This window comes from Bos indicus x Bos taurus, chromosome 19 (assembly GCF_003369695.1).
Source record: "Bos indicus x Bos taurus breed Angus x Brahman F1 hybrid chromosome 19, Bos_hybrid_MaternalHap_v2.0, whole genome shotgun sequence".
NCBI classification, from domain to species: domain Eukaryota; kingdom Metazoa; phylum Chordata; class Mammalia; order Artiodactyla; family Bovidae; genus Bos; species Bos indicus x Bos taurus.
Window position 1 is genome coordinate 22,374,324 of NC_040094.1, and position 21,901 is coordinate 22,396,224.

The window sequence follows — 21,901 nt, forward strand, 5'->3', positions numbered from 1 at the left end:
TCATCATACGAAGTGAAGTCAGAAAGAGAAAAACACCGCGTGGTCTCATTTATGTGTGGAATACGGCACAAACGAACCCATGTACAAAACAGCAACAGGCTCACAGACTAAGAGAACAGACTCAGGTTGCCAAGGGGAAGAGGAGGAAGGAAAGGGACGGCCTGAGGGTTCTGGGTTAGCTGACGCAAACTATTACATTTAGAATGGATAAACAACAAAGGAAAATAAAGATAAAATCCATCAGTTAAAAAAAAAATTCCATCTGACAATTCGCTTTTTTCTGAAACATTTAAGCCTTTTATGGACGTTGAAATTATTGACACATTTAGGTTTCTATTTTGGACACAGTACTTGCCTGTGTTTTCTTTCTCTCCACTATTTTGTTTATATATATTTATAAAATTTATATATTTTAATAAAATTTTATATATTTTATATATTTATAATATATATGTAATATATATATAATATTCTTGATGGGAAAGTACATCCTGTTTTATTTTAGTAGTTAATCTGGAAACTTCTAGCACTTAAAATAAACACAGCAAAGCCTAAAGTTAATCCATGCACTTATCTTCTTCCTAAATGACATTAAAGACTTTAGAGTATGTATGCTTATTCTAATCATCTCCCGCGTTCCCTATTTTTATGTATTTTGGTTTTATCTGTTTTGGAACTTGTAAGACTACCCATAGTCACTTCCTGTTTAGATGGTGCACGTGTTTATCACTTTCTTCTACATTCCTTTGTTGAATTTCAGAACTTCTATATTAAGAGATCACTGTTGTTCTGCTTGGGCAACAATTTTTAACTGAAATAGTCTTTTATTTCACCTCTGTTCTTCAAAGACAGTTTTGCTCAGTATAGAATTCTAGGTTCATGGTTAATTTCTAACTGTCTTTTGAAGGCACTTTTCACGGTCTTTTGACATACATAGTTGCTGATGAGAAGTCAGCAATCTCATTGTCTTTTCTTTGGAGGCAACCTGTCGTTTCTTCCTGGATATCGTTAAGATTTGTTCTGAGGTTTCACCATGATGTGTCTGGAAATGGATTTATCCTACTTGGAACAGGATTGCTAGAGTATTGTAAACACTGAATAACACTTGAGCCTGTAACTAATGTTATAACTAATGTTATGACAAACAATATTCCATGCTAGAACTGAGAAGATTCTTTCAAAGCCTGAAAGGTAGGGGACTCAGGCACCAACAGAAATGTTGATTAGGATGCTGTATTTCTTTGCTTTCAGTGAAAGAGAGGCCAGTCTTAGTAAAATACATACTCTTCAGCCCACTCTAAGGCTGGACCCAGCTGGGCCTTACTTCCCACTCTTGCAGTGACCCTGTTGCTTGGAGAAATGATGGTTAAGCAGCAGAGGCACCAGCTCTCTTAAACATGGTGCCTAGAAGCCCTCTGCAGAAGCCAGAGAGGATCTGCACAGGCTGGGAAGAATGGTACATCCCAGAGAGCAGCCAAGGTGGAGACGCTCTGAACCATCTTGCTGTTTCTTTACTTTCAAGAACACGAGCCACCTGGCTACTTTCCTTTATAGCCAAACACACACACACTTCTTAGGTCAAATAAGCCAACACACTCTCATTTAGCAAAGTGTTTTATTCAAAAGCTTTCTCAGCACCATCTAGTTGTCAGAAAGAATGGATGATATCCCCTTTTTGTGCCCACCCAACTCCCAATTCCAGAGGCAGAAGTTGAACCATTTGGCGAGAGCTCCCTCTAATGATTATAATTCAGATCATGATAAGGTTTTGGTTGTTCTCTCACCCACGTTCCCTGACCCTCTACTTAACCACGACTCAAGTAGAGCCGTGATCTCCACAGTTCAGAACAACTGGAAGGAATCATGTCAGTTTTGATCAACCTCCCATTCCTGGGCTGTTCGAGGCACAAAGAATTACCTTGACAAAATCTGAATTCAGTGACTGCCACCTCGGAGGAACAGTGATACTGTCAGGCAGCATGCAGTTTTGAGAGCTCAAATGTTAGGGCACCCTCCCCCACTCTACTCTAGGAACAAGGAGCACTAGGTCTGCTTTCTCTCCACACACCTCAATTGCTCATCCTCTTCTGCCTTATTAACACAGACACAGAACGAAACCGGTGTGACAGAGTTAAGACAAACAATTACATCTGATTAAAATGCTAAGAGATCCTGAGCTGTTGGAGATGAGGAGAGTAGATAGTGTGACCTGACCTTTCCCTTTTTTTCTTTAAGAATATTCTGTTTCAGCATAAAGCACACTTTCCCAAAGAGGTTCCTGGAGCAGAAATCCAAGAGTCTGACCGTGTCCCGTGGGAACACACAGTCAGCTATGTCACTTTGGCTTCAGTCCCTGGATCTGTCCTTTGCAGCTACTTCAGGTCCCATGGGAAGAGGAAAAGCTGGAGGCAACATCACTTGGCCAAAGCACCCATGGGGTCCCAGGCTGGCAGGACAATGGGTTCCTGCTCTAGTACAGCTAGCACCTCTTCAGGGACATGCTTCTTGTCCACCACCACTTCGTAGACGTACTCAGAGAACCACTCATCCGTCATGCACAGGTAACCTGGAGAAGAGAACAGGAGCCTCATGAATCCAGAGGGCAAGGGGCAAAGAGCAAAAACCTTACTGGCACTATGAGAAAATCTCTCACAAAGCTAGCATTTGTACATGTTTTTCAGCTTTCCCATCTGTAATTTCATTTAACCTGATTATTTTTAAAATTGTTATTTCTCTATTTTTGGCTGCACTGGGTCTTTGTTGTTGCACGCAGGCTTTCTCTAGTTGTGGCGAGCACGGCTGCTGTTTGTTGTGGTGTGCAGGCTTCTCGTTGAGATGGCCTCTCTTGTTCTGGAGCATGGGCTTTAGGTGCGCGGACTTCAGCAATTGTGGTCCTTGGGCTCCAGAGCTCAGGCTCGGTAGTCGTGGCTCACAGGCCCAGCTGCTCTGTAGCATGTGGGCTCTCCTGTCCCCTGCACTGGCAGGCAGATTCCTAACCAATGACCACCAGGGAAGCCCCCGATGAAGTCTTACAGCAATCTACAAAGCAGACAGGACAGCAGGGTAATGTTTTTACCAGTTAGAAAAACTGGGGCTCAGAGTAACTAAGTGATGAGCCCAGGTTACATGGGTGAAGTTCAGAGCTGGGCCTTGGACCAAAGATCCTGTGCTGTTCCACTTCTCAGGCTGCCTCACTGAGGGTGAGTCAGTGACCCTGAAGGTAGGTGGAAATGTTTCTTGTTCACACAGCCATATGTCAGGGGTTAATCTCTAGGATCAGAAGGGCAAGCATACCCATCCCACCTTCTCAGCATCACTGGCTGTTTTCTCTCATTCCTCTCTACCATAAATTTCTACACAACAATCAGCTAAGCCATCAGGGGAATCCTGACGGGGTCTGGTCTTCATTCCCAGGGAGCCACTTATTTGCAGATGACACTGTGTGAGTCTGTGCTTTCTTAGGAGGAAATCTGTGGTGAAGAAGAGACAGTCGCTTGACCTATATTCCTTGCTGAGGCCCTGGGATTTACGGATCTGTCCAGTGGTAGGAATGAACAGGGGCACAGCAGTACTAACACCCCAGACTGAGGCTTATCTGAGAAAAGGCGTGGCGTCATCAGGTATCTGGTGACAGACACCTGCCTTTCCCGTCAGGGAGACTATCCCGGCTCCACTAGAGGTGGTAGGCTCAGGTGCTTTAATCACGTCTGATTCTTTGTGACCCTGTGGACTACAGCCCACCAGGCTTCTCTACTCATGGGATTCTCTGGGCAAAAATACTGGAGTGGGTTGCCATTTCCTCCTCCAGAGGATCTTCCTGACCCAGGGATCAAACCTGTGTCTCTCATGTCTCCTAGCACTGGCAGGCGGGTTCTTTACGGCCAGCACCACCTGGGAAGCCCACAGGCTCCACTAGGACAAGAATTCCTCTTCGGGATCATACCACTGCCAAACTGAAATGGGGAAACATTGCACCTGAGGCACTGCTAATACAAAGAGTGAAACTAAGGCGAGAGATGAAAGCGTGTGCACTTAAAATAAGGATGGGCCATGGAGAAAGCAGAGGACAGAAGTGTGTACCTACATAGGTTACCACCTACACACCGAGCACTCACAGTAACTAGCGATCTTCATCATCATCTTACCATGGCTGACACCTGTTGTATACTAGACACTTGAGCCATATTTTCTCTGCAAGTGTGCAAATCTAGGTCTGTGCTATATCACTTCCCACTACAGAGGACCGAGAGAGAGGGAGAAGAGGTAGGTATTCCTAAGGTGATCCTCTAGTATATTGGTTCTCAAACTTCTTGGCCCCAGGCTCACGACTGTGCACTTAAAATTATTGAGGACTCTAAAAAGTTGTTGATATGGGTTATACTTAATGATGTTAACCACAGTAAAAATTAAAATAGAAAGCTAAAAATATTGATTCACTTAGGAAAAAATAATTATATCCTCCAATACAAAATAAATTTTAGTAAGGAAAGTGGCATTACTCTGTGATGCAGAAGACAGCTAAATTCTCATATCTGCTTCTGTGTGCAGTCTGCTGCAACTGTTCTTTTGGATGAAGCAGAAGCAGCAAATCTGGCCTCCTGCAGATATGCTGTCAGAGGAAGGAAGACCTTGTAGATGTCCTAGAAGGGTCCCAGGGACCTGGCAGGGGTCCTCAGGGCCCACTCTGAGAACTGCTGCTCTAAAAGCAAGGCTGATTTAAATAATTAAAAGGCAACGTGATGGTAAGTCTACTTTTATAAACTAAATGGTATGACAGAGGACATCACTTAACTTGAAAACAGGACTGCTTCGGGGAGCTCGTCTCTGCTGCACTCTGCCCCTCCCTGACGGGAGTCAAGGCAGCTCATCCTGACCTGGCACCGCGTGTTTTCCCTCTCCAAAAAATGCCAGGAAAAGTGCGCAAGCACTCATGCCAAGTCCGATCATGACGATCCCCTCACGATCCAGGGCGCCATTCTCAACAGGAGACACCGGGAAGAACACACACACATTCCCAAGTCCCTGGCCTCTCACGTCACCCACGTCACTGCCACTGAGTTCCAGCAGCCAAAGCTTGGTCAGCTGAAGGGCCAGCCGATACCATTTCTTGCTGCATCCTAAGTAAATGCTTTCTGAGAAAAAGTTTCAGCATCTGCCTTGCCCATGAGGAGTTTTCAGTGGGCAGGAGAGCAGGCTACTAACTGCCACACCATCTGAGACATTAGGCATCCTTCCCCTCACCCTAATGCCCCCTGAATAAATCCTGAGAGGGGCTTGGGGCAGGCAGAGAGGCAGGTGAAGGATGGAGGCAGATTCATGTAATAAAGTTCTGTGTCCTTTCAACAATACTATCATCACACAATCAAATGAGTCTTCAAAAAATGCCCAGAGAAAATGGACAATAAGTACATCTACGCTATCTTGTTCCAAAAGCAGGAGATAAGATTAAGTCCTCACAAATTAAAACTCCTATCGATTGTAATCCACCCTTTCAGGGTCCCCGCCAAGAGGACCTGCCTTGATTAGTCTCTCTCTTCAGGATATGAGTTCTCTGGGGGCCCACAAAACCTCACAGTCTAGGTGGCTGCCGAGTAATTGCACCCTGGGTAGATAATGACCTTGTGGCTGCTGTAACTGTTGATACTGCGTGTCCTGGAGTTTGACTGAGATGATTAGGATCAGTGTGTCTGAAACCCAAGTGAGTGCTGTGGAGAGGAGCAGCAAGGTGTCCACTTGGGCAGGGTTAGAGCGACCATCTTGATCTGAGGAAAGTTGCAGCTTCTAGCCCTCATGTACCTTGGCCATTAGAAACCGGCGTTCCCCAAAGACCAAAGAAACAAACAAAAAAGGAAAACAAAAATCTGCCCCAAGGATCCTGATGTTGCATTCAGGGAAACAAACGGATAAATAGATAAAGAAAGTCAGCTTTAGGGACTAAGGTGAAATTAAATTTTGTTTAAACATTAAATGTCTTGCTTACACGCAAGAAATAAAATAAAGAAAGGAAGAGGAAGAAATAAAATAAGTGAACAGTCCCTCAAAGACACTGGCAACATTTCTATATCTGTTAAGAGAAAGAGCAGTATGGTCTGTAAAGGGAGAAACAGCATCTGTAGATACGGCTCTAGACAGGCCTAATGCACTCAGAAACAGAAGGGATTCCAATGGGTTCATTTAAGGGAAAGAAAAACTTTACCCTAAAAAACCAGTTTTCTGAAATCCTACCAAAGATCTAAGTTTTAAACCTTTCAGACATAAATTAAGGTGATAAATATATTATTATTTATAAATGAGAAATGTTTTGCTTTGTTCTATGAAATATTTCACCTCACTAACAAAACTACTTGTGGTTCAATTTTTGTTGTTGTTGCTATTTTTAAAAAAGGTATGACAAAATCAAGTTACTATTCTGCTGTGATGAATCTGTCTGGCTGCCTGAACCTAAGGAAGCCAGACGACTGAGGCCTCATTAAGTCACTGCCAATCTTTCACTTGATGCTGATAACTCAAGGCTGAAGAAAGGCTCCCAGAAAGGGAAGGCAAGCCTCACTGACACTTGTCTCATATTTCAAACGTCCTAATAAACAGTGAGAAATCACTCCACAAAATATTAATCAGTCATTTAAAATGAAGTTGCAAAGACTATGCAGTAACATGGAAAAATGTTTAAGGGATAAAAGTATATAAAAATAGTGTATCCTTTATAACTATGTTAAAATTCCAAATACACAGGGAGAGAAAACATGAAAAACAATGATAATTTTATATCACGGGGTAGGTGATTTTCCCTTCAAAATTCTGAAATATTATATCACTTTTTGACTCCTTAAAGATTACCCAAATAATTAATGCTCCTTATAAAAAATCTTGGAAGGACAGAGGGAGGAAGATGATAAAATGAAGGAAGAGGAGCAGAAGGAAGAGGTGGATGAAAAGATGACAAATATACATTTTAAAACTGCCTACGATCCCACCATCCTGGGTTAGACCCTGTGCGTGCGTGCGTGCGTGCTAAGTTGCTTCAGTTGTGTCCGACCCTGTCTGACCCCACGGACAGCTCACCCACCAGGCTCCTCTATCCATGGGATTCTCCAGGCAAGAATACTGGAGTGGCTTGCCATGCCCTTGTCCAGGGGATCTTCCCAACCCAGGCATCGAACCTGCGTCTCTTATATCTCCTGCATTGGCAGGCAGGTTCTTTACCACTAGCGCCACCTGGGAAACTCAGGTTAGGCCCTAGTTAGATTTTTATGTCCTGGAGAAGGATATGGCAATCCACTTTAGTACTCTTGCCTGGAAAATCCCATGTATATCCTCTGATAAAAATTTATATGTGTAGACGCTATACATTTAATAAAAATGAGACAACATAATGTTCTTATACCACAGAGTATCACATATGCTGTTTTCCAATATTGCTCTTTTCATATTAATAAAAAAACTATCTACACTATAATTTTTAAGTGCTGAATTTATGAGTAAAACCAAAATGTGTTTAATTCCCTATTGTTGGAATCTGAATTATTTTTTCATGCTTAGAAACAACACTGCTATAAACAATTTTGTAATTAAACCTGTGTACATCCTTAATCATCTACTTAATTTCTTTATGTCCTTATCAATATATAATTTCAACTTTCTTTTTGAGTCCAATCTGAACTTTTGTCTGTGGGTGCTTGCTATTCAGTTTTCTTTTGTAAAGAGTCTGTTTGGGACCTCTGCTGAATTTTAACTGGTATGTTTGCCATTTTCACAGTGATCAGTAATAGGGCTCTCTATATTAATATAATGATGGCAAACATTTTTCCTATTATGTAATTTGCCTTCTAATTTAGTTGATGATGTTTTCTAGTGTCCTAAATTTTTTGTGTGTTTTATGAAGTCAAATTTATCAATCTTTTCCTTTATGGCTTCTAAGGTTTTTCTGTTATGTTTATAAACATTTTTGTTTGATGTTTCCACATCAGTAGTTTCATTATCTGGCATTGTCTGGATGTACCAGTTTAACCAGTTTGGCCACCAATACTTTGGCCACCTAATGTGAAGAACTGACTCCTTAGAAAAGACCCCAAGGCTGGGAAAGATTGAAGGCAGGAGAAGGGGACAAGAGAGGATGAGACGGTTGGATGGCATCACTGACTCGATGGACATGAGTTTGAGCAATCTCCGGGAGTTGGTGATAGAGAAGCCTGGCATGCTGCAGTCTTTGAGGTCACAGTCGGACACAACTGAGAAACTGGACTGAACTGATAAACGTTTCCCTGCAATTATATTAAAAAAAATTGAAAGCAAAGTAGGGTAAGTGGTAAGAAAACGTAAGAAACACAGTCTCAATGAAAACCACTCATTAAGGCCTAGACACAGCTATGAACACACACAATTTCACAGGTGATTAAGTAGTAACACTCTGTCAACCACTTCTGTTAGTCACCCACTGTAGAAAGCATGCCTTACATTTGTACGGAGTACACTACAAATATACAAAACGACACAACTCCTTTGGAATGGGAAAAATTCGAGTGCCTTTGCCCTCTTCACTACGCAATGCCATTTCTGGAATTTCATCCTGCAGACACACAGTACCTGCATGCACACAACAGGCGTGTAATTACGTACAACAACAGCTCGTACTTATTCAACCTGGGAACTGGTTGAGTGAACTACGGTACATCCAGACAATGTAAGATAATAAGGCTGTACTGATATGGAAACGTACTGACAGGCCTCCGAGACACACTAAGTAAAGTGAGAAGGAGAAGCAGAGCGGGGAGATAAGATATGCTACCTTCAGTGCACTAAAACACACTGCAAAGTCACATCAGAAATGAAGAGAATGAGAACCTGAAAAACGCAGGAGGTGAAAGGCATACAGAGGGACAGAGATGGAAATAAGATTCCTCTTTATGTATTTCTTTGTGTTTTGATTTTGGAACAGTATACTTTTATTATTTAGTAAAAGAATTATACCTTAGTAAGCAAAATAAAACAAAAACACACAGGTAGCTCTGTAGGGAACTTACACTTCAAAGTGCAATTTTATATCCACTATCTACTCTTATTTCAATTTTAATCCTCATAGCGACACTATGAGGTAGGCAGGGTTGGTATGAGTTGTTTAAAGTCACAGCCAGTAAGTAAAGCCCATACTTAAATCCAGGTCTTAACTTCAAATTCAGTCTTTTCCATGGGGCTCAGCTTCCTCCAAAAGAGTACCCAGTGGCAGAGAGAGTGGCAGGTAGGTATCCTCTGGCCAACAGATACCACGTAATCTAGTTTCTAATCCAGGCACTGTCTGGAACCAATTCCATCTGCCCACACACCCCACACTGATGGTCAGGCGCCCAGGTTTTGCAGGGTTTGTTTATGAGGTATCGTGTCTCTTTAAATCAAAGAGATGTCATGTGCTTTAAGTGCATTTGCTTAGAAGGCTGGAGAACAGGGTGGGCTGGATGTTTTGGAAAGAAAACAAACCTACCGCTTGAGACAGATACCTGGACAGGGATCTGAGGAGAGGCCTCTTTTTCCTCCAGGCCAAATACCAAAGTCTGGCTCTGTGGTGCGCATACATTCAGGATCCTGAACCTTTTGCTGAGAAGGGAAGGGCTACTCTTACAGCTGGGTATTACCTGTGGCCTCGTTCAGAAACAAAGGCTACGGAAGATTCCATCTCCCTGGTAAGAAGGCAGAGTGGAAAATGTGGTTGGCAAAGAGGGTTGTTTTGGTTTGTGGGTTGCATTTTTTAAAAACCATCAAACCACAACAAAGTTCAGTCTGCAGAAGTGCACACTTCCTGAGGAAGTGCCCCCAGAAGAAGCCTGTCCACCTCTGGGATGAGGAGAGAGGGCAATGCACCAGCCAGTCTGACTGTTTTGTTTCCCTGGACTGTGAGCACTACTATCCAGGCTAGTCTGAGATCACACGAAATCCTGCCAGCATCTCCGATGTTGGACAGGAGGAGAAAACACAAATTCAGGTGTCATTCAAGGGTCTATTTTCTTGCCAAAACTTAATGACTTCTCTCTGACCCCAAACAGTACTACTCCTATTTGTTTCAGGCAAAGCCGGCTTTTTGCTCTTTCCTCAAAAGCTCCACGGATGACAGGCCACATTATTTCTTGGCCCCAAGCCTCGGACCTGCCTGAAGCACACTCTACAGGTCAAGAGCGATGCTTCTCAGCCCCCTTCTCCTTGGCTGGCCTCCCACGTCCTTCCCCAAAACACCCACAACCCAAGCATCTTTCCTAAAACTCTGCTCACCTCTGAAGGATTGGTAAGGAGCCTCCCCAGTTCCAATCACTCATTGTCTCTCTTGTACTTTATCCCGTGTTATTGTGCATTCATTCTCACATTTGTGTTTTACATATTTGTTCTTACAAACAACATATGGAGCAAGATTTACAGCCTAATGGTCCCAGCTCAACACCCAGCCTGCCCACTCCCCATACCCAGCGTGTGGAGGAAGCAAGTACACTGTGTTCCTGGCAGGGCACTGACAGCACAGTGGGCGTCCACCCTCCCTCCACCTCAAGGGTCCCAAACCTGCTCTAAAGCCCAATCCCAAAGCCTCCCCGCTTGACTTCTTTCTGGCTGTCCCACCGCAGCGCTATTTCCCACCAGGTTTTCTCTGACGTCACCTAGTCCCGTGACTTCTCACCTAGTCCTGTGACTTCAGTAACCTCAGCTTCAATGTCTTTGTATTGTCTCCCCACTGAGGGGGCTCTCCCCAGCTCCTCCTCTTCTGCTGTCATCTGCCTTCTGGGAGAAATCACCCCTTCTCTGGCTTATCTTTTTCTACTTTTCTACTTATCCTGTATCTTACAGTCTGAGGAGCACACCACGACTGCCACATCTGCCACATCACAGCCCTCTTCAAATCCCCTTCCAGGTCCCAGGTGGAGAAGCATGAATTCCTCTGAGGGTCAGAGACGTTCGCACTGCGGTCTGTGCGTGGCTCCCTGCATCCCGTCAATAAATGTGAGCTGACACTGTTGCTAATGGGTTTCCTTGGCATGAGGTGTCTTCACCTCCACTGCTTCTCTTGTGAAAGACTAAGCCCACATGACGAGTCATCCACCCAGTAAACTGGAGATGCAGTCCAACGGTCACCAAGGGTCCTGAATTCTTAAGAGACCCGATGTTAGAACAGTGGGCCAGTGAGACAGCCCTCTCCCAGAGGGAGGAGAGCTTACGTCCCTGCTCTGCTGTTCTCTTGTCTACAGAGAACATTAACAATGGCACCAATGATAGCTAATGTTTCTGGGCATTTCTTACATGCCTGGCACAGTTCTCACAAACACCCTATGAGGTAGGTATAACTACTATCCCCGTTTTACAGATCAGAAGACTAAGGCTTATAAAGGTTAAACACCATGACCAAGGCTACACAGCCAATAGGTGGGACAGCCAGGATGTGTCCCAGGCATCTGGGCTCGGGTTCTGTGTCTGACCTCTATCCTCAAAGCAATGCAAGCATACCTTGGAGACCACCTGGGAGAATGACAAATCCTCTCTACAGGACAAAGGAAATACACACCAATCTACATCAAACATGAAAGGATTTCTCCCTGAAATCGGTTTCAGCCTGTAGGCTAGGAAGAGCCTTCTCTCACAAATGGTAGGCAGGTGGTGCCAGTGGTAAAGACCCTGCCTGCCAATGCAGGAGACATAAGGGGTGTGGGTTTGATCCCTGGGCTGGGAAGATGCCCTGGAGGAGGGCATGGCAAACTACTCCAGTATTCTAGCCTGGAGAATCCTATGACAGAGGAGCCTGCCAGGCTTACGGTCCATAGGGTGGCAAAGAGTCAGAGACGACTGAAGCAACTGAGCACACAGGCACAGCCCTGCCCTAGTCACATGCTGGGATAAGGAAGCAACTGTCCACCTGAGAGCATGAGCTTCCACTCACAGTCACTGCTTTTTTAGCTTGTGTCAACCAGGCTCAGTGGTTAATGAAGATGGATGATGAGGAGTCCCTCTGAGAGAACTCAGATACCCGAATCTGATGGTGTCAGAGAGAGACAGGAAAGCCTGGAGAGACATGAAAACCCTGAAGTGACAGAACAAATTTGTATGTTGCTCTTTTACAGGAAATCAGAAGCCTCTGCTTTTGGCTCACATAATTTTCTTATTTTGGCAAGTTCAGTTCAATAATGTCTACAATTTACATTTGTGCTAGAATTCCAAACCAAATCTCAAACTGACCTGCAAATGACTGGTTATCTTTCGTAGGTAATATACATTCTTAGGGAAGCTGCCTGTGTCAAATTAAGAAATCTCAGTCCCAATTCTATCTCCAACACTGGGTAAGTCACAACCTCTCAGCATGTTTTCACTTATTCCCATAAAACATGGGTGCAATTACCTATGTTCATACCCTGCTGCTGCTGCTAAGTCGCTTCAGTCGTGTCCGACTCTGTGCGACGCTATAGACGGCAGCCCACCAGGCTCCCCCGTCCCTGGGATTCTCCAGGCAAGAACACTGGAGTGGGTTGCCATTTCCTTCTCCAATGAATGAAAGTGAAAAGTTAAAGGGAAGTCGCTCAGTCGTGCCCGACTCTTAGCGACCCCATGGACTGCAGCCTACCAGGCTCCTCTGTCCATGGGATATTCCAGGCAAGAGTACTGGAGTGGGGTGCCACTGCCTTCTCCATGTTCATATCCTAAGTTACTCTATCTGATGCCATGAGCGGCGGGGTGGGGGTGGGGGGGTCAGGACAAATGCATTAGCAAATGTTGAATTCTTATGAAGCAAGCAAGATGCTATGAACTATATGTCCTGAGTACCTCGGATAGAAATACAGACTATTCATTGAACTCTTTAGAATTATGTAACAGTGTACAGTTCGATGGCTACATAGAAACTATAGGACATCATAAGGAAAACGGTTGTTATCCATGTTATTGATAGAAAAATGTGAAACCACAAGGAGACAAATTGCTGTCCAGGATCTATAATCAAGAAAGTAGTAACTGTCTCTCTTGGTTCTACCATGTAACATTATGTGAAGGATATGATGAAATTTGTACGTAGCTTTGAACATTCTGTTCCCAGAATTATATGGTGAGGCAATTAAAGGCCATGCTTTTGGTTTTTAAGAAGCAGCAGAAGTTCAGATGTAACATGAATCAGTCTCGTTAAGTTTCTTTCCAGATTATTCTCTAACATGCCAAAGCCTCATGAAGAAGTCTGGAAATTTTACTAAAATGAAATCAAGAACAGGCTTACATGTAAGAAAAAATGAAGAATGTAAGTTAAAAACAACCTCAAAGTTGAAGCTGAAAGGCAAAAAAGCAATTTGAAAAATGAAAAACTAATCTTGGTTCAAAATGAAAACTTAGAGAAACAAAATTTTTAAAAGATAAAGATTTTCCTTCAGTGACCATTGAAGACTCAGAAAATTATATTCCCCCTAACCTCACTGTGCTATTTAGCATATTAAGAAACTAGACTAAACAAACATAAGAAGTATGTTACGATAATTCTACCTTCAGGGCTCTGATGTATCAGACTTTAGAACTGGAATACCATCTCATGACTAAGTGAACCAATCATAAAAAGAAGTTCCATAACAAGACTGGTTCATTAGGGCGACCATCCAAGAATTCAATTTATTGACTATCAATACTTTGTTACATGCATGGCAGAATGTTTATAACTACTGAAGCTGGGTGATGAACATGTGGGGAATTTCTAAATACTATTCTCCTTGTATAGGCTTGAAATTGCCCATGATAAAAAGTTAAGGGCAAAAAATCAAAGAACTAAGTTATAAAAAAAGTTAACGAAAAAAATCAAAGAAACATGCTATAACCATGTTATTTCTATGAGCAGACCAGATACTACTGGAACAGAGAAGCTAAGAGGAAACACAGTTTAGTGATAAAGAGTAGGTTCTAATGTCAGACTGTCCAAATTATAATTCTGGATCTACCATTAGTGAGATGACCTGCAGGTCACTCTGGCATAAAGATTATACTCTTCTCAGAAGAATTTCTGACTAAGAGCAAAAAGCACCAAGGGTTATTTCCCCTATTTTGAATTCTTAAACATTTTACAAACTACTTAACTCTAACAAGCCTGTCAGCTTTTCAAAATGAAAGACGATGTAACAGGTCCCAAGGCCTGTTTCCTCATTCAGCTATGGAATCCATTTCTTATACAATCCATAAAGAAGGTACAAAATGCATAGTCAAGTATTTCAAGAAGGAGGGGAGAAAAGTCAGGTAGGTTGTATGCCATCTCAGATATGTACCTAGTTTTCAGTCCAGCTGACTAAGAATACTAGTGTTCACCAATATAAAGTAACTCAATGGATTCAGTAAGATAAGAATTGACTTCTCCCTTTATGTCTCTTGTGGGTAGAGGTAATATTTATCCTCTTTGGGAAATAGTCAGTTTACTGGATTTCATCACTGATACTAGACTCTGGGCAGGAAGGGACATGAACACGACCAATGGGGAAGACCAAAGCCAGAGGTGCGCGGTGCTCAGTCACTCAGTCGTGTCCGACTCCTTGCGATCCCATGGACTGTAGCCTGCCAGGCTCCTCTGTCCATGGGGATTCTCTAGGCCAAGAACACTAGAGTGGGTTGCCATGCCCTCCTCCAGGGGATCTCCCCAACCCAGGGATTGAACCCCAGGTCTCCTGCACTGCAGGCGAATTCTCTAACGTCTGAGCCACCAGGGAAACCCAAGAATGCTGAAGTGGGTAGCCTATCCCTCTCCAAGGGGAACTTCCCAACCAGGAATCGAAGTGGGGTCTCCTCCACTGCAGGCAGATTCTTTATCAGCTGAGCTAACAGGGAAGCCCAAAGCTAGAGCTGGGCGGAGGAAAAAGGCAGCCTGCCCAAGTATCTCTGCTCTGTTTACCGCCAGCTTGTAGTATTACCAACACTGTTTTTTGAGAAACAATCAATTTTAACATGCAGAAATCCCCTAGAGCACAGTAACAAATTGCTAACAATGCTATCTACAGAAACAAAATCCTAGCAATGGTGTTTAAGGTTGTCACATCTCCTAAAAGAGCACAAAGGGGTTCTGTATCAGACATGGCGGCCAATGCCCACCAGGGTGACGGATGGGAGGGCCCCGCCGAGGCAAACACACATCGCAAGCATAATAACAGACTACGTACTCTCCCTAAGGTCAGGCCAAGTGTGCCAATTAAATTAGATCATGTTTTCTTTCCTTCCTTCCTGTTAAGTCAAAAAGAACATTACCAAGAAACACAGGAGAATAATTTATTTTTGGCTTTGAACGAACTATACGCTACACCCACTCAGTTCAATTTCTTATCTTTTGGCTCTCTAGCGAAATGCTTTAGTCTGTACAATCTCAGGCATTTCACTTTTTCAAGAACAACAAAAAAAGTTAGTTTAGTCCTAACTCGACAGCTGCAGGTTTCACTAGGAAGCGTTACAGGCAGATCAGGGGGATAAAGACCCCAGGTCTCTCAACATAATAACGAAATGAGTAAGTGAACAGAAGCAAAACTTCTATTGAGTGGAGCTTAGAGGTACAGTTGAATGGGAAAAAAAAAATTAGCAAAGTAATCTAGAATCCTCTTTAAGAGTAGGTATTTATGTTCAAAGTAATAAAGACAGTAACTCGCCCTACACAAAACAGAATATTTGCCTGACTTTACAAGTGTCTGTCCTCTCTTAAATGGATATCACTACTATCTACAAACTCAGTGACTCTTAATAGATAGAAAAATATCTCAGAAACAAGCCAATGGTCCAGGCTGGTCTAAACAAACCATAATTTTAGTCCTTTTCGTAGACACTAATCTTTATGATAACAAACCATTTACAGGGACCAAATAAGACCAAAAATGAAACAGAAGCTACACAGTTTCATCTGAAACAATCTTATGTTTTAAAACGTTGTTCAGTCACCCAGTCATTTCCAACTCTTTGTGACCCCATGGATGCAGCAAGCCAGGCCTCCCTGTAACTCACCATCCCCCGAAATTTGCCCAAGTTCATGTCCATTGTGTCAGTGATGCCATCCATCAATCTCATCCTCTGACCCTCTCTTCTCCTTCTGCCCTCAATCCTTCCCAGCATCAGGGACTTTTGCAATGAGTCAGATGTTATCACATGACCAAAATATTGGAGCTTCAGCTTCATCATCAGTCCTTCCAACAAGTATTCATGGTTGATTTCCCTTAAGATTGACTGGTTTGATCTCCTTATTGTCCAAGGGACTTTCTGGAGTTTTCTCTTTTACTACAGTTCAAAGGCATCAATTATTTGGCATTCTGCCTTCTTTACAGTCCAGCTCTCATAACTGTATGTGACCACTGGGAAGACCACAGCCGTCTCTGTATGGACCTTTGTCAGCAGAGGAATGTCTCTGCTTTTCAGCACACTGTCGAAGTTTGTCACAGCTTTCCTGCCAAGAAGGAATCATCTTCTGATTTCATGGCTGCAGTCACAATCTACAGTGATTTCAGAGCCCAAAAAGAGGAAATCTGTCACTACGTCCACCTTTTCCCTTCCTATTTGCTAGGAAGTAATGAGGCCGGATGCCATGATCTTAGTCTTTTTAATATTTAGTTTTAAGCCTACTCTTTCACTCTCATCCTTCACCCTCATCAAGAGGCTCTTTAGTTCCTTTTCACTTTCTACCATTAGAGTGGTATCATCTGTATCTCTGAGGCTGTTGGTACTTCTCCCACCTACTCGATTCCAGCCTGTAACCATCCAGCCCGGCATTTCTCACGTGTCCAGCATACAGATAAAACAAGCAAGGTGACAGCGGACAGCCCTGGCGTACTCCTTTCTCAGTCTTGAACCAATCCGTTATTCCATACAGGGCTCACCAAATTCTCGATTCAGGCTGTTCCTCTGCATTCATTTCTTAACTATCATCATTTTACATATATAACTGAATTCTGATTGCTTATTTTAAATCTTTCTGCTAGCTTTCCTAAAGTTCATAACCGATCTCTACCCAATTCCAATGTTTGTGTGTCCTAAAACAAGCTCATCTTATAAGAAATCACCAATTAAAATACATGCACAAAATGTACTTTAATTCATAATGGTTTAGCAAGTGTCCCATAATCACAGAACAATGACAGAAATCACAGAAGGGGGACACGCAACTACGTGATGATGAACAGAGTAACAGTGCTGATATTTGTTTACATATAAACACTGAGCTGCAGCGTTCCACAGCAGACCCCAGGGACAGTTAAGCCAAAATCCACACCCATGATCATTTCACAGGGAGATGAAAAGACTTGGAATGACTGATGAAATGGCCTCTCAGTGTTAGCCATCACAACTGCCTGTGCTGCTCAATCGGGGCATACACAAGCCTTGTCAAGGCTCTTCTAAGACACCAGTTTTCAAATACAAATGACTGAAGCTCCATGTGCTCAATTCCAAGCCTCTACATCCCTCCTTCTTCCACCTTTTTACCCCTGGAAATCCTAGAGCGCTAAAGGACTTAGCTGGAAAATCATTTAAAGAGAGGGAAGTAACAGAGAGTTGCTGAGATCTCTAATTTCTTTTTCTTTTCTTTCCCTTTATTTATTAATTTATTTAATTTCTAGCTGATTCTGCTTGGGTGAGATGGCTAAAGTTTGATTCCAAGTGTCTGGGTTATCTCACTAGACTCCCTATCTATTTCCTCCCAGCTTTCTAGCTAGTCTAGTAAGTAAGCTGTGGTTAACATGTGCTTCCTAGCCAGAATCCACTGGCTAAGGTAAGGAATGTGGACTCTGGGAAGAAGGTGCTATAAGACGCACACAGCACCCAGGCAAACATGCTGACATGCACCATGTTCTAGGGCAGTTGCCACTTTTTGGTTTGAAACCCTAAAAATTAAAGCACAACACCACCTTATTATCTACCTTAAAAGTAGATAATAATCTACTATTATCTACCATGAAAAACTTATACCTGTGGTGGATTCATTTTGATATTTGGCAAAACTAATACAATTATGTAAAGTTTAAAAATAAAATAAAATTTAAAAAAAACAAAAAAAACAAAAAAAAAGAAAAAAAAAATACGTTCTCAAAGATTTGCAAGAATACACCCTAAACAGTTAATCAATGGTGATCTCTGGGTGGCAGGATTATTAGAGGCTTTTTTTTCCTCTGGACTTTGGGCTTATCAGTAGTTTTTATTTTGCTACAACTCACATATTATCTGTGTTTGTTTGTTTTTTAAAGCCCAATTACTAGAATTTACTTAAGACTTCTGCCTGGCTTTTTCAGAATAAAACAGTTCTAAATGGTAACCACAGCATTCTCTTCCTCTTTAGACCTCACAACTTCTAATGAGTCTCCAATAAATGCCTCAAGTTTCTTGCCAGGCCCATTCTCCTCCTTGGAAGGCTTCTGATCTTCTAGAGTTAGTGCAGCCAACAAAAAGGCACCAAATGCTGTACAGCCAACAGTCCTGGCAAAGGGCACTCAAGCTTCTTACTGGCCAAGGGATTCCGGGACAGAGAGGTGTAGGAGGGTCACTGTGGTCCGGAACAGATGCCAGCACATACTGGTCTCAGAGCCAACCATGGCATTCAGGCCTCCCACGCTGCTGGCAGGAATGCTGGGGGCAAACGAGATCCTCGGATTTTTCTCTAGAATAGTCCAGCTAATAAGTTAGCTAACTGGACCAATTACTGAAAAATAAAAATGAGCCACACCAGGGCAGCTCTTTCTTCCCATATCTCTTAGGAGGCAGAGAGTAGCACAGAACCCAGTCACTTTGAGTCTGGCAGTATTACCAGCGTAAGCTTACCTTTGTGGCCATGGTCTTCACCCCAAGAATTTTCCACTCTCCATTTTATGAAACCACCCTCCTGATCATCCTGCAAAAGAGTGGATGACAGCACAGAGTCTGAAATGAGATCTGAAATGAAGTGTCATGTAATTTTAGCTCTTATTCAGCCACTCAGAAGAAACAGCCTTCTCTATACAGCAACGCTATACATGACCAGGGCCGTATATCTTCTACTATAACTAAGAGAATGTCCTGTTAGAGGTGGATTTTGAATCTCTTCAGGTGAAAATACAATAAACCTAGCCAAGCAATAAATACTACTATTTTCTCCTTTACGTTTTATGGTATACAGAAAATAAGCACATTAAAATGCCTCTTGGCTAAGAAAAACAAAATGTTAAAACTAGGAAAAGCAGTAAACGCCGTGTGAAGCCAGGGACTCTTGCTTCCGATTAGCATTCTTTGCAGAGGCATCTAACCGTATTTATTTTAGCAATGAATCTCAGACCTAGTCAAGAGTTTAAAAAAGAAAACAAACACATTCCCATCATATAGCCTACTTTTCTTACTTAGGGGAACCAAGAAATGATACTCTCCCAAATGTGCTTTTTTACTGATTTGGTTACACAAATATTGAATTTAATACAGTAGAGATGGAATGGCAAAGCAAAACACTATTTCCATAAAACAAAACCTCGGCAGTTCTGTTCATCTATCTTCATCAATAAAATGATACTCATCACGATAATTTTCATTTACAGTCTCTATTACAGTGACACAGAGAGGGATAAGAAGGTTCCATTTGGGAAAAGACTGTTCTTTCATGTTTACCCAGAGCATTAGCTGATGTCAAAACAACTTAAATCTTTGTAGCCTGAGAAGAGAACTGGCTCCTGAATTATCTCCTAATGATTTCATCTGTCAACTCCCACTTGCATAAAACTGCACAAATCACATCTAAACGGGATTCAATTTTACTCCTGACAGTTTTCTTGAATCTCAGGAATTTTCCATCTCAGAAACAGCCAACAAACCCCAAAGTTTCAAATACCCTTATCTGGACTACCCTTTAATCTTAGCCCCAGAGATTTTCAAAACCACATCAATAAACTATACATTCTGGGTCAAGCTTACTGACTGTTTTGGTTTTCTACTCCCTGCATTGTAGCCCATCTTTACTTTCCTTTTCAAATATCGGTGTTAGAATCTACATTACCTAAAGTCATTTATTACAGTAAGTTTGAAAGTGCTTCCTCTTCTTGCCTTTGCCAATGAATTCCTACATGACCTAGATCAAGCCACGTCATCTACAAATATAGAAGAGTATCTGGAACTCCCTCTCAGGGATTCCAAGAAATCAGCAACAAGAAAGGATATCCCAGAATACTTACAAGCATTTATCTCCGCTTTATCATTCAAAGGCAATGCAAACTAGTTTTATAGCAGTCAAAAGTGGAGAGAAGAGAAAAATCTCAATATAAAATTCCAGTTATGATAACATTAATTCTGCTTTATAATATTAACACGTAATGTAGCTCCATTTCCCAGAAGGAAAAACAGTATATTACTAAACCATGCCTATTAAAGAATGGAGCTTCCAGAGAAAAAGACATGGAGTATGTATGATTTTTATTTCTGAAAAGTAGTAATACTCTATAACAGAGATGGAAAATCATAAAAAGCCAAACTCTCTTAGAAATTATAAAGTTTTTGTTTTCCTTTTTAATAATCCTCTAAATAGTTTAAAAGTTTAACTTTAAGGAGCTTAGTTGTAAATCCACTGAATTTTATAATATAGCAGGTCTAAACATAGAATAAAATACCAAGTTGTTCATATTTAAGTAGGTTAGTAGTACTTTATTCTAGTTTATTTACGATAGCATTTTATCTCAACATTTATAGTATTTTATGAAAAGCTCCTTCTAATATTTTGCCAAGATAATGTGAAGATAGTTATTCTGTGACACTCTTTCCAATAATTAGATAGGCTTGGAAAGAACATTTTTGCTTGCAGTGGTAAAGAATTAAAGTATAGTTTGATGTCTTCTCTTCTTTATGATCCCTGAGCACAGGAGTAAAACTCTTCTACAGACTGGGAATGAGGAGGCTTATTTGTGAAAGATAATACTGCAGTTGTTGTTTCCAACACTGTATCCTAGAAACAGTGGTATTACTAGTCAGAATATTCCACAGGGAAATCCAAAATACTCTACCTCCAATTTCCTGAAACTCTGAATAAATTCAGTACTGAGCATGGAGTCCACCAATTACTGTTATTGACATTTTACTGCAGAAGAATCTGAACGACAAAGGTGAGACTGAACATAAATCATCAAGATATGAATACTTTCAGGGCACACTTTAATTCCTTATTAAACTGAAGTGGTCTTCTTCCAAGTTTCCTTGCTGACCTCTTTTCAGACAGAGAATTTCCAAAGTTACAGAGAAGCAGTTACTTTCTTACTCCCTGCTGACCCAAATTTTGTTCCTTATGGAAAGTTCCTATTTTTATGACTTCTGAAAGCATGCAGCCAACCCCCCAGAGAGGTGGGTACAATGTCTTGCTTGGAAGCTAACTTCTAACAGGAAGCACATACGCTGTGAAGAAGCTCTGCTGGATTAAACGGCCCGCAGGGGAATGGAGGTTCCCCTGTGCAGATACTGGTGTCTGCATGCTGGGGGTCATACCTTTTCTGAGACAGCAGTGAAGGTCATGGCGTGGGTCATAAGTGACTCGCCAAAAGTCAGCCTCTCAGCTTTATTCATGTTCTTCATGGAGACACCGAACACCAACTCATGGTCATAGCTGTTAAAAAAAGAATAGCACAGAATACAGAAAGTACAATCACGGGGGATAATTGGCTTCTGGCTGTAAGAAGATCACAGAAGAAACTGAAGGGGCTCAGCAGCTCCAGACAAATCTGGGCTGCAGCTCTTCTGAGAATGTGGTAAGTGCAGAATCTAGTCTCTCAATGGGATTCCATTCTCTCTGTGTCACAAGAGCTCTCAGAAAAGTAAGAAGTTATTAACATAAATTCTCCTAATACAAAAACTGACGAAAGGCTGCACTGTCAATTTGGAAAGAAAACAACAGCAAAAAAAAGTTTTTGAAGTATTTCTTTCAAAAATGGTCTCTTTTGAGCTGGTTGGGCTTCCCTGG

General features: G+C 42.1%; 1 protein-coding gene across 1 annotated transcript in view; it reads right to left on the minus strand.

Moving 5' to 3' along the window:
* Window positions 1–1,598: 1,598 nt before the first annotated feature.
* The window catches only part of BLMH (bleomycin hydrolase), a 41,297-nt gene continuing 20,994 nt past the window's right edge, over window positions 1,599–21,901 (minus strand). Inside the window, exons 10-12 of the mRNA XM_027517229.1 lie at window positions 21,430–21,547; window positions 18,760–18,829; window positions 1,599–2,566 (exon numbers count right to left, since the gene is read on the minus strand). Coding sequence (XP_027373030.1) covers window positions 2,415–2,566; window positions 18,760–18,829; window positions 21,430–21,547 — 340 coding nt within the window. The 3' untranslated portion in view covers window positions 1,599–2,414. The remainder of the gene's footprint in view (window positions 2,567–18,759; window positions 18,830–21,429; window positions 21,548–21,901) is intronic.